This window comes from Phacochoerus africanus, chromosome 11 (assembly GCF_016906955.1).
Source record: "Phacochoerus africanus isolate WHEZ1 chromosome 11, ROS_Pafr_v1, whole genome shotgun sequence".
NCBI classification, from domain to species: domain Eukaryota; kingdom Metazoa; phylum Chordata; class Mammalia; order Artiodactyla; family Suidae; genus Phacochoerus; species Phacochoerus africanus.
In genome coordinates this window covers 26,740,273-26,753,698 of record NC_062554.1, presented here as the reverse complement: position 1 = coordinate 26,753,698, position 13,426 = coordinate 26,740,273, and the positions used below count along the sequence as shown (strand labels likewise).

The following is a 13,426-nucleotide window of genomic DNA, read 5'->3' as shown; positions in this document are numbered from 1 at the left end:
TTAAAAAAATTACAATTTTAACAGTCAATGCGAATACAACCTTTGCTTTGAAGACTAACATTTTTGCAGGAATGGTACCTTTATAAAGATCTTCATATCCAGTTAAAAGAAAATACTAGTCTTTCCGTAGCCCAACTCTCTAGGCTTGCTGGGTCTAGCTCAAAGAGAAAGCAAGCAGGAGCCGTTGGATTTAAACCGTTTGGTATAATCCTTTTCTACGCGCTCTCTCTCTCTCTCGCTAGCCGGGGACGTGGTGTCGGCTACCCGGGGCTTTCCGTCCTCGCAGTACCGGAATGAAGGCGTCTGGGAGGGGGTCGGGAAAGGAAAAGACGGGAGAGACATTAAGTAATTGGTTCTCGAAGGTATAAAATGATGTTTAGGGTCTCCTCCAAAGCACCGATTTCAAACGCCCGCCCCCTGGGCTGTTTGAGCCCCGCCTCTTGCTGTCGTCAAGCCGACTTCTCCCTTGGCCTCTGCCGATTGGTCCCTGCCTCCGCCCCTGAAGAGGTTAGGGTTTGCTTCCGGGTCTTGGGCTTTGGCCCTGGGCGCAGGGGTTTCTGGGAGCCGAGAATCTAAGTGGTTTCTGAATGATCTCCGGAGGCTGGTGCGTTCGGACCTCGGCCAACGTGAGCTGCTGGGGGAAAGCAGACTGGGGGGTGGTGGTGGGGGAGGACAGTTGGGGGCGGACGCGGAGAACCGACTGCAGGCAGAGGAGTTTCCCGGAGCGGCAGCGGGTTGCGGAGCCCAGCGCCTGTTGGACTGGGGACGGCCAGTCCCGGGCCGGCCGCGGAGAGCGTAGCGTGAAGGTAGCTCTACAGGCTGCGTTAAGCGGGTTTGGGCGCCCCCAGCCCCTCGCCAAATCCGGCACGGGTGAAGAATCGCCGGGCTTTCCGATGACAACCCGAAGGTGAACTCCCCAGAACCCAGAGTGTAAATAACGATGGTGTGTGGGAGGCGGCGGCGCCCCCAGCGGCCCGGAACCCAGTTTCACCCCCACTGGATGTATTCCTCTCCCTTTTTTGAAAATCTAGAGAAGTATGCCAGCTGCCCCAGACTCTTGCTTTTCCGACGCTTGAGGGAGGTTTTAGTAGCCACATCGGCTGTGCAGTGTTTTTTAGTTGCTTAAAAGCAAAAGTAACATAAGGAAGAAGTCCCTGATTTGTAGTTACCAGAGTCCCGTGGGGGTGGGTTCCTGTGTTTTGAGCATCCCTTAAATTGTAACTTGCAAAAGTTATGATTTACATTATATTGGCTGCTGTAGGAGAAAATTGAAACAACAAAAGATTGTTGGGGAGCTTTGCCAATGTAACTGTCGTCGAAGTTGAGCACACTTCTTCAGGACCTTCAGTATCTGTCAGTGATTTGTTTTTTTAGATATCTTCTCTGTTTTTGTAGCTGCTAGCCTCTTTTCTGCAGTGTGAGGTTTAAGATAAAATGGGAACCTTAAGGAGTCTGGTGGAGTAAGGTTGAGTTGAGATTTTTTTAAAAACTGAGACACGGCAGTACTGTATTTTTGCAAGGGCTTTGACATGTCAAGTCTCTTAATTTCATGATAATCCCATGAGGAATAGTCCCCATTTTACAGATGACAGAAACTTAAGCTAGTTGGCTTGTCCAAGGCCACAGAGCCAGAAGGAGAACAGGAACACAGTCTCCGATCTTCATGACAGAACTTTTTGTACTAAGTATCTGCATATTCCCGAGCTTCACTGTTCGTTTTCAGAAGAACTTTTGAGATCATTTTAAATAAGTTTTGGGGAATAAGTTAGGGAAATTTTTTCCCAAGGATGAATATTGATTAATACTTTATAAAATGATAGTTTGTTATGTTGAAAGTAACTTGGCACTGTTTTTCTTCAAAGCATAAAAAATGACGACGGCAGCTAGGCCAACTTTTGAACCTGCAAGAGGTGGGAGAGGAAAAGGAGAAGGTGATTTGAGCCAACTCTCCAAGCAATATTCAAGTAGAGACCTACCCTCTCATACGAAGATAAAATATAGGTAATGAAGCCTTTTATTTTTTTTTTTTGTTGTTTCACAAAGGAAGACCAAATCTGTTAAATGGTATGGTCATAAGATAATAGTGTTTAGGTTATTATCACTTAGTAATCTATTTTCATAGGAGTAGAATGCATTAGTGTTTATAACACTAAAATCACGCGCTATGATTGTAAAATGCTACAAGATATTCCTTAAGCAGAAATTGCAATTAACTGGGAATTTCCATAAGTAGATAGAGCAATAGCTGATACATTATCTCAGAGGGATGTGCACTATCAGCACTAATCAATATGAGATTAAGAGTATTATTGTAACAGAGCCCTGAGTTGACATACTTACAAAAAGTAAGGACATTTTAATCAACCTGCACCCTTATTATGGGAAAGTATGTGATTTAGCTTGAGGTTCTTGAAATATCAGAGACATCACAGGAGCCTATTAGTAACCCTCAGATTAGGATAGTGATCTTGTCCAGTTTCCCTAATGGGACTTGATGTTTCAGGAACTCAGGACAAAGTTGCTTTTCACAAGCTGTCTTCTATGACTACAGCCGTGTGTTTTTAAGAAGTATTTTTGCCCTGGTTTGTTTCTGCTTTAGACAGACTACTCAGGATGCCCCCGAAGAGGTTCGGAACCGCGACTTCAGGAGAGAGTTGGAAGAGAGAGAGAGAGCTGCTGCAAGAGAAAAAAATAGAGATCGGCCGACCCGAGGTACCAACACTCCCTAGACCCCTAGACTACCCTACACCCTAGACACGTCTTTCATGACATTGTGTTGACAGTAATTTTTCTTTCATGTGGTAATTGGAATGGATTACTGTTTTTGTTTGCTTGCTTTTAAATATTGGTGTGAACTTTAAGTTTCTTAAAAGACTGGATCAGATTAGGTTAGGATAGATTAGATTGGATTAAATTAGGTTAGATTAGAGATGGTAATGAATTTGATTCCAGTTCCATCTTTTTATGTTTCTATATGGGAAGAACTAGGTGATCTGGGAATATTTAGCAACCATTGTTTCAGTTCGGATTAAGGTATTTTCACAGCCAGACTTTTTGAGGCCCCATTGTTTCTGTCTATGAAATTCTCCATGGAGTTACTATTGTGGCTCGGCTGGTTCAAAACCCAGTGTCATGAGGATGCTGGTTCATCCTTAGCCTTGCTGAGTAGGTTAAGGATCCTGTGTAGGTCGCAGATGTGGCTCAGATCCCCCTGTGTGGCTCAGATTCCCATTGCTGTGGCTGTGGTGTAGGCCAGCAGCTGTAGTTCCAATTCGATCGCTGGCCCTGGAACTTGCATATGCCAGAGGCATGGCCCTAAAAAAGGAAAAGAAAAGAAAAATTCTCCCATTTTTATTTCTAGCAAATGCAAACTATTTTCTCAATTTCCTGAGCAAGGCTACAGTTCCCATATTAAAATCAATACTTCTATTAATTTATTCAACACATATTTGCCAAGGGCTTATTTGCCAGGCACTGTGGTTATAATCCTTACTTTCATGCCTAAGACTTAAGCTCTTTGTGCCCACAGGCCCCTAAAATATTATAAGAAATGCAGGATTTGATTCAGTAAGCTAAATGATGTTTGTTTTCCCGTAGAACATACAACCTCCTCCTCGGTGTCAAAGAAGCCTCGGTTAGACCAGATTCCTGCCGCCAACCTCGACGCAGATGACCCTCTAACAGATGTACGTTTTACTCCCTCCTCTCATCTCTGTGTAGTGATTTACTTATCTTTTTTTTTTTTTTTTAAATACTGTTGTATTTAGTCTTCTGGCTTTAAGAAGTGATTTGTATTTATTTTGACTTCCTGTTTCTCAATTACAGCCCTGACTTCAGTGCTAAATTTTAGCATTTATTTTAAAACAAAAAGCCTTCTCTTACGGTTAATCAGACTTTAAATTCGATCCCTGGAGAACCAGTGAAGGAGGAGATCTATTAAAAGATACGCTTCCCTAAAAAATAGCTCCCTGTATTAAACTGGGGAAATTGGACTAGTTATACCCCTCCAGAGGGCACTCCTCAGACTGGGCTCTTCATCAGTAACATCCCCTACAGTGAACGTGGGGGCCTTTCCACACTTGCCACCAGTGATGCCCTTTCCGGATGTTCATGCACTCAATGGCTCGCTCTCTGCCTAGGGAGGGATGTGATCTAACTGGAAGGTTTCTAAGTTTTGGTACTTTAACATTAAAATTTAGTGGGTCCTCAGGGCATATAATTAATTTGCAGTTTTCTACATGCAGAGGAAAAATCTGAGTGCCTTTTCTAGGGTAGCATCTAATTAAGCATATATAAGTAATTCTAGAGCAGACAGACTGAATTAAAAATTAATTCAGTAATTAAATATAAAGAACTCAGTTTTAAGTGAGATTTAATGATTGTTCGTCTGAAATTTTTTTCTCTGAGAATTTAGTACCCTCTTTTGGTACTTTTGATTATCCTTACTTCCTAGTTATTCTGAGCTATATAAAATTTTGATTCCCAGGATCACAATATATGGTGTACCTCAGTATACAGTGTTCCTTTTCAGGTTTTAGAAATATTTTCAGGGAGTTCCCATTGTGGCATAGCAGAAATGAATCTGACCAGCATCCATGAAGATGCTGGTTAGATCGCTGGCCTTGCTCGGTGGGTTGGGGATCCGGAGTTGCCATGAGCTGGAGTGTAGGTTGAAGACATGGCTCTCTGATTCAACCCCTAGCCTAGTAAGTTCCATGTGCCATGGGTGCAGCCCTAAAAAAGCAAAAAAAGAAAAGAAAAAAAAAGTTTTCATATGTAAATATTTGTTTGACCATGTAAATTTGAAGAGTACTTCATTATACTATTTACTGTTATAATGTCTAAAATAGAGTATTGACGTTTTAGTAAGCAATCATAAGCTTTTTGTGGTGTTTTATTTTATTTTTTGGTTGGTTACTGCTTCTAATCATATTTACATACATTTATTTTTCCAACTAGGAAAATTCTGCTCCAAAGATTTGATCAGTGTCATTTTTATGGAAAAAAAAGAATAACGTCTCTTTTGTCTCTAATCTCCTGGGCCATCACCATTCTTTTTTAGGAGGAGGATGAAGATGAAGATTTTGAAGAGGAGAGTGATGATGATGATACCGCAGCTCTTCTTGCAGAGCTGGAAAAAATCAAGAAAGAGCGAGCTGAAGAGCAGGCCAGGAAGGTAAAACCAACGTGTTAAATATTTCTATCTTCTCACATTAGCTAAAGTAGAATGTTTTTAAATGTAAGTGGTATCACCTTATACTGGAACTCATCCTTGCTATGTCTAGATATTATAGCACCTGGAGGTCTGTAAATCTGGTAATTTCTGTGACATCCTCAGTCTCCTGCTTATATTGGAAATTCTAAATAGTTTAGACCCGTTAATAATAAAACTCATCACATTGCTCTTCGTTCACTTATTTGTTCAACAGACATTTGGTCAGTGTCTGTTAAGTGTCAGAAGAATCAAAGATCGTGAAGATGCAGTCGTGGCCTACAGAGAGCCCACAGGTATAAAGAGGCCATCTTTATCTCTCTGCTTCTCGTCTGCCCCAGGCCTCTTTCCAGGCACCTTGCTGAGGCCGCCTATCAGTGGATTTTATTTAACCCAGCTTTTCTGAGTCCCCACAGCCTCTGCGTTTACATAATGGAAGGAAAGAATGTCTGACTCAAAGACAGTTAGAAGGATTAAATGAGATCTGTGGTATGTACCTTTAAACTTTGGATGAATAAACCATCACAGTAACAATAAGAGAGAAAACTTGGATGGCAAGAGCAAGTCAGAGCACCAGAGGTTTGTAGGGCAGCGCTAAAGGAGTTTGAGCTCTCTTCGGAATGATTTGCAGAACTAGTCCATTTCAGCAGGAGACAGTAAGGTTGGGTTGCATTTTAGAAAGATTACTTTGCCAGTGGGGAGAGTGGAAGAAAGAACTGATTAGGAAGCCGTTCCAATAATCCTCAGGTGCAGTTAGGAGAATCTTGCATGACACGAGTTGGATTTGAGAGAAGTAAACAGATGCTGATAGAGCTGTCAAGGAGGAAGAATTGGCCAGAGAAGGTAACTGATTAGAGGTGGCAGTTTCTGGGTCAGTGTTGGTGCCATACCCTAATTCAGGAATGCAGAAGTATGGGCATGTTTCCGAGGAGAGAAATATGATGAGTTTGTTTGGAACACACTGAATTTAACAGAATTGTGAGGCACTCAAGTAGATATATCTGCTTCCACTTTCAACTGGAACAGAGCAGCTTTTTTTACGGACTTTTGTAGAAGATTTCGTTTGAACCAAGAATGGTTCTATTTAAAAAATTACAAAAAATAAAATGTAAATTTTAAAAATATATTTAAAAATACAGTTCTCATCAAAATTTGGATAGCATAACTCCTGTAGAATTGTAAGGCCATTCCTAATATCACTTGCACACCACAAGAGGGCAGTTGCTCTATTCCAAATCCTGCTGGCCTTCTTCACAGCTGTGGATATACAAAGAGTCATTTAAATGTGTTTGGTTGACCTTTAAGGAGTGTAAACATTTCAGACAGGGGATCTTGGCAATTTTGCAAGGTTCATCTGATTTCTTTGTACAAAGATGAGTTGGTGTTTTTTGGAATTGAATGACAGTTTTAATTTTCTTGTCTCTGTTTCCCCGTCTGGCTTTCTAGTGGCTGGTTTTTGAGGTGTTTCAAAATGTTCTCAAACTTGTCATCCTGTGTCAGGGGCTGGGAAACTTTCTGTAAAAGGCCAGATAGTAAGTATTTCAGGCTTGTTGCAGGTCATGTAGCTTCCATCTGCTAATTATGGTATGAGCAATCGTAGGCAGTACCTAAATAAATGAATGTGACTGTGTTCCAATAAAATTTCATTAACAAAACAAGATGGTTCGCGTTTGACCAAATGGCAGACTGTCCATCCTTTATGGCTGTGGTCAGGAAACAGTGTACCTGGTACTTGAATATGGAAAGAGTTGGCACCTTTTTTCCCCCCACTGCTGTGTGTGGCAATCAACCAGTAACTCTAAAGGAAATAATGTAAAATCGGCAGGACCTTATTCCCTCACATATGTTATTATATTATGAATTTGGATATGTTGTATGCTTGAGCACTGATATTTCTAGCTTCTCGGAGGTATGTCTTTTACTTTTAGCATCAATATAATTAAGTATATAGTTTTTGGAAAGTTATCTGTTCTTAATCTATCATAGATGCCCCTTGCTTTTGTCTGATTAAGATCTGAAAACGACCAAAAGGGATTTTCCTATTTATTTCTCTGAAAATTGCATCTTCTCACTTCCCAGTAGTTGAGCCTTATAAAAATGAAATCTGTTGTTCACACTTGATCATTAAAATGAAGTATCTTTAACCATTTTATTTTCTAATTCTAAGAAAGAAACTGAGGATAATTTGAGTTTAAAGAGGTTAATGCTAAAATAAAAGTGAAGAAAGACAACCATGTAACTGATGATGCTTGAGAGATATAAAAATAGTCAGCAATAATAAATCAAGAATAAAATGGATAAACCTCAGAAAAATTAGTATAAATGCATGTTAACTGAATATAATTTTTTACATAATGGTTTGTTTTACTTTAGGAGATAAATCTTGGTTAATAATAACTTGTTGCCAGCCCTAGAGATACAGGTTTACATTGTCAGTAATTCAAAATAGAATTATTTTTAATCACAGTTATGTATAACCTTTCCTTAAAATTAAGATAATTGCTTTACTAAATGAGTTTTTTAATGTCTTCTATGTTCTTAAATTATTAGAATGTTTATTGATGTATTCTCTTAGAATAAACAATTTTGTAGTTTTCTATGTACTTCAAGAAAGACAGTAGGTTTAAATATGCAACTTAAAAATTTCAAAGTCAGAGAGAGACTAATGAATATACGACGGCAAGCATGAAATATTTGTAATGAAAATGCTGAATTATTTTATTTTGGTAAGTGGGACTTTTCTGGTATGTCTTAAAAACAAAAAGTAATGCTACCTTGATGTTTATCTTATCTCCCTCATAAAATCCTACAATGTGAGCTGTATAATAGGATTGACCCGAGAGTTAATATAAATAAATACGAATTTTCCCCTGTTGTTGACAGGAACAAGAACAGAAGGCTGAAGAAGAAAGGATTCGTATGGAAAACATTCTGAGTGGAAACCCTCTCCTTAACCTCACTGGCCCATCCCAGCCTCAGTCCAACTTCAAAGTTAAAAGAAGGTACTAGATAGTACTGGGTTGGATATATATATACACACACACAAATTATGAATTTTATAGAAAACTATATTATGTAAAGCTTGTCATTTCCACTCTCCGCTGATAATTTTCTCCATCACATTGTGGAATAATGGAAGGAGAATAAAAGAAAATTAATTTATTTTCCATATATGGTTACAATAACCAGCTGTGTACCAGCGATTGTTCTAAGTACTAGAGACAGAGCAGTGCACTGGGCCCTTGACCCTGCAGTGCTTCCATTGTAGTTGTGTGTGTCAGGGGTCCCCAGGACCACTGTTTACATTCAAAGACTCTCTGGAAGAAGTCAGAGGACTCAGCATGTGAACCAGATTGTAACGGGATAAGGCGCGTACTGTCCCTCCCACGAAGGGTCGCCCAGACCACATCCCTTTCCCTGGTAGTGAACAGGCAGCAACCTGTATGCGGTGTTTCTGCCCAGGAAAACCCATTAGAGACCCAATACCTACGGTTTTTAGTGGCTACTCACATAGGCAGCCTCTGCCTAGCACATACAAAAATTGAGACTCCTAGAAGAAAGCAGGTGTTCATAGACCACATTATTTGTGCAGACAGTCTAGACACCGTGACAGTGAGAAGATTCCTGAAATCCAGTTTTCCAAATGCCAGCCAAGGGCCAGGCTTGCAGGCAACCTTCCAAGGCTGTCAGTCTCAGGCCTGCGGGTGAGCTCTTCCCTGTATGTGCACACGTGTGTGTGTGTGTGTGTGTGCGCGCGCGCGTGCGCGCGTGCGTAGAGTAGAAGGCTGAAGGGGGGTAAATACAGGCAGTCAGTGCTGTGTATAGAGCTTCACGTGCAGGGAAGTAAAACAAATGTACAGGAAGTGCTCGGTGGAAGCTGGTGGTTGTTTGATATAAGATGATGGAGGAACCCTGTCAGCTTAACATTTAAACCATGTCTATTAATTTTCACCACCTCCACTGCTGCCGTCTCCATCGTAGTGATGCAGTCCCCCTAACTGGTCTGTATGCATACTCACCACCCTCTCCATCCCTACCCCCAAGTTTTTTTTAACATAGCATCATGGTCCTTTTAAAATAAAAGATAACTTTCTCCTTTTCTAAGCCATCCAGTGGCTTCCGGACTCATACATGGTTAAAAAAAAGAAGTCCTTCTTACAGTGGCAACTGCGTAGTCAAGGGAGGATTTGCTGCTGGGAAGGTGACATTTTATCAGAGACTAGACTCCAGGGTGTTTGACCTGAGCTGTTGAAAGGGTAGATTTGGGGGAGAATGTAAACTGAGGGGCGAAGGAGAGGGACAGGCGTAAGACATGGTATCTTTGCGATGGTGTACACGTCGGAGTGGGAATGTTGAGTAGGTAGCTTGATACACAGTTCTGAAATTAGCCTGGCCTACAGGTCATGCATTTGGGAGCGGTTGACTTATAGACGTTTCCTGAAGCCACAAGGACTAGATGGGCTCACTTGGGGAATGAGTATAGCCTAAGAGGAGGCCAGAGGACTGAGCCTGGGGTGATGTTTCAAGGTTGGGCAGGTGATTAGCTGTCAGGACCTGGAACAGTACCTGGTGTGTACCAGGTGCTCAATAAATAATTGATTCAGTGACTTATGAATGAAAAAAACTAGGTTGAGAAGGAGCAGCCAGTGAGGAAGAAATGAACCAAAAGACATTGGTAAGTGTCTTGGAGTCTCACTAAGTGTTTCCAGAAGAGGGGAGTGATTATCTAGGTCAGCTAGTGATGAGGGCAAGCAAAGTGAGTACTTCGGGGTGGCCGTGGGAGTTAGCGCCAAGGAAGAGCGATTTGGTGTTGAGAAGGGGGGGAAAGCCTTTTGGGAGTGAGCTGAGGGGAGAGTGGATAGAGCAAAAAACTACATTGATGATACTCATATTACACAATATGGTTGTTATGCCTTGTTTGGTTGCGGATAGAGCTGTTGGGAGATTGAAATGTCTTACTATGCAGATCACGTTTGACCTAGCTCTGCCCAGCTTTTCACATTTCTCTCCACTGCACCAGTGATGACTTCAAACACAGTTTTTGAAGATGCCCACATTCTTTGCTTGTTTTCCACGTGTGGTTTCTTCTGGCATGCACACACCCACATGCAGACATACACATTATATAGGCTTTCATTTGATATGTGTTTGTGAGAGTTTATATATTACTTATATAGGTTTGTGTTTCATATACTAGATTATGTTTTAAAATCATAGTCTTTATTTTCTATAAAGCATGTATTTTATAGTCTGTCCATGGGTGGGTTTTTTTAAACGTACGCATTATGAAATCCAACCAGGAGATTCTAACCGGAGTCCTATCATAAGCTCTTCAGCTGCTCTTTCTTTGTGGTTAATTTAGATGTGGGTCAATAATATGAGCTTTAATTGTTACACCCCAGTAGTTCTTGTGTTGTCCTAAGTTGTAAATGCTACAGTGAGTGGTGGTTACTCAACGTTAACTGATAAAAGAGTATTTATAAAATCCTTAAAACCACATAAGGTGAGACGACAGTAAATTGGCCAGTTATCATCTAGAGCCATACTAGTCAGGGTAATATCTGGCGCTGCCTCTTTTAGACCTGAAAACATTAAATATTTATATAACTGCTGCTTTTTAACTCAAAATTTCTTATACTAGAGAAATAAGAAGAATGTTGTGTGTTTTCTGACTAGGAATTACTCCTCCTGTTAGAAAAAAGCCAGCTAAGATCTTAGTGTAGATTTCTTTACTCTTGGGTGTAGCTGCTGCATCAAGTGATGTGCACATCGGGTGTCTTTCTGTGGGACGAGTGAGCTCTGCGGTTCACACGATGTTCTTCTTATCTCTGATACGAGCATTATAAGATCGTTCTATTTTTTTTCTCCTTCAGGTGGGATGATGACGTTGTTTTCAAGAACTGTGCAAAAGGTGTAGATGATCAGAAGAAAGACAAGAGATTTGTAAATGATACGCTGCGATCTGAATTTCACAAAAAGTTCATGGAGAAATATATTAAATAGTACAGTTTTATGTGCTTAATTAAAGGCTGTAAAATGTAAACCATCTGACTTTATTTCGGTAGGTTTGTTTTTCGCCCCCTGCCTCCCAATCTAAATTGTGTAAATCTAACTTCCCTAATTTTAAGTTCCAAAATGTCTTTTCCTTTACCGATTCCTTATTCAGTGAAGACTTGGGAATTGGTTTCACCCAGTTTTCATCTCTGAATATTTCCAGTCATGTCATTTCTTTTGAATATGGGAAAGGGAATCTGCTTGTAATAAATATTTTTAATAATCTAAATAGCCAAATCTGTGTCCCAACTTTTTGTTGAAATGTATGCAGCTTATAAAACGTTGCGTATTTTCTTTTGTGTATTGCATTTTTTGCGAATTAACCTTTCCTCCTCATTTTTCTAACTTTGATTTAAAGTCAGTTAATTCATGGTTTCTTTTCTGTGTCTTGAAGAGTGTGGTGAAAGATTAAAGGGATTCCAAGTTGGACCAACATGTTGCTATGGAAGAGTGTGGTCAAGCAGGAAGTACCCCGAGTGTGTGTGTCTGAGGGAGCGTGGGTACCTCTCACTTCTGCAGATGCTCCTTTCTTGTCTCTCAGCCCAGGAGCTCCTTAAGCATGCCAAGAAAGCTTGTGCCGATCACCTGTGTTCTAGATACTCACCTGGCATGTTTCTCTTAAATGACATAGAGTTGCATACTGGCACTCATTCGCTGCAAAGCCTAAGAGAGTTTAACTTGAAACAATACATGAAATAAAACCTTTGGAAATAGGATTTTGTTTGTTTGTTTGTTATCTTGGAGGATATATATGCAGGAAGTGGGTGTCTCTAAACAGCTAGGAAATGACGTTTTTGTAAACTGGGGCTGTGATTTCAAGGATGTCACTTTGATAGAAAATTTGAGGCCAGCATTGGAGCCTTCTGCAGATAGAGACCTGTTCATGGAATTCCTCAGCTGTGAAGGATGTCGAGCTTAGTAAGGTTAAAGACAAAAGTTTTAAGGCGAAAAGAACATGTTTCACTGGCTATTTATATCAACCCCTTTCTCTAGAATCCCTAGTAGAAGCTTGGGCACAGGTATGTAACCTGGGTCAGGAGTTGGGCTTGAAATGTTGCCCACGTCTTGACCAAGTTCACACCCTGCATTTTTTTTTTTTCCAACTCAACTGGTTACACATAGTTTTGAATACCTTCGCTACTGTTTTCTTAAAGCCTTTAATACTATTGAAACATTTTAATCTCGAACTTTACAGTGTATAAAGTACCTTTACATTTCTGTTTGTTTTTCATTTTTTAGGGCCATATCCTCAGCATATGGAGGTTCCCAAGGGATCAAATCGAAGCTACAGCTGCCAGCCACAGCCACAGCAATGAGGGATCTGAGCCATGTCTGTGACCTACGCCACGGCTCACAGCAACACTGGATCCTTAACCCACTGAGCAAGGCCAGGGATTGAACCCGCATCCTCATGGATCCTAGTTGGGTTCTTAACCCACTGAGCCACAAAGGGAACTCCTACATTTGTTTCCAATTTTCTTCATAACCCACTGAGCCACAAAGGGAACTCCTACATTTGTTTCCAATTTTCTTCATAGCAACACTTAACGTAGGAAGGAAATACTGGGTTATTCAAAGTTGAGGAAATGAAATTCAAGCAGCATTAATAAAAGTGGGACATGTGTGAGTGCCTTAAAACTATAGGAAAATTTGGAGTTCCCATTGTGGCTCAGCAGGATAAGAACCAGACTTGAATCCATGAGGATTCAGGTTCAATCTCTGGCCTCATTCTGTGGGTTAAGGATCTGGCATGGCCACAAGCTTCAGCGTAGGTTGAAGATGTGGCTGAGATCAGGTGTTGGCTTTGGCTGTGGTGTAAACTGGCGGCTGCAGCTCTGATTCAACCCCTAGCCCAGGATCTTCCATATGTTGCAGTTGCAGTCCAAACAAACAAACAAAAAAGTTGGACTTCCCTTCGTGACGCAGTAGTTAACGAATCCGACTAGGAATCATGAGGTTGCGGGTTTGATCCCTGGCCTTGCTCAGTGGGTTAAGGATCCGGCGTTGCTGTGAGCTGTGGTGTAGGTTGCAGATGTGGCTCAGATCCCGTGTTGCTGGGGCTCCGGCGTAGGCCAGTGGCTACAGCTCCGATTAGACCCCTAGCCTGGGAACCTCCATAAGCCATGGGAGCAGCCCTAGAAAAGGCAAAAATACAATAAT

General features: G+C 41.0%; 1 protein-coding gene across 5 annotated transcripts; it reads left to right on the top strand.

Moving 5' to 3' along the window:
* The first annotated feature begins 519 nt into the window (after nt 1-519).
* On the top strand, nt 520-11,982 carry CWC15 (CWC15 spliceosome associated protein homolog). 5 transcript variants are annotated; one of them, XM_047752998.1, is made up of 8 exons: nt 520-626; nt 1,863-2,001; nt 2,600-2,712; nt 3,598-3,686; nt 5,063-5,176; nt 8,096-8,214; nt 8,805-8,916; nt 11,086-11,153. In XM_047752998.1, exons 2-8 carry the CDS (start codon nt 1,871-1,873, stop codon nt 11,092-11,094), a joined length of 687 nt encoding a protein of 228 aa, XP_047608954.1. In that variant the 5' UTR covers nt 520-626; nt 1,863-1,870; the 3' UTR covers nt 11,095-11,153. The 5 variants fall into 5 exon arrangements, with proteins under 5 accessions (XP_047608954.1, XP_047608951.1, XP_047608950.1 ...); XM_047752995.1 differs by lacking the exon at nt 8,805-8,916 and having other exon boundaries at nt 520-604; nt 11,086-11,982; XM_047752994.1 differs by lacking the exon at nt 8,805-8,916 and having other exon boundaries at nt 11,086-11,982.
* Nucleotides 11,983-13,426: the final 1,444 nt, after the last annotated feature.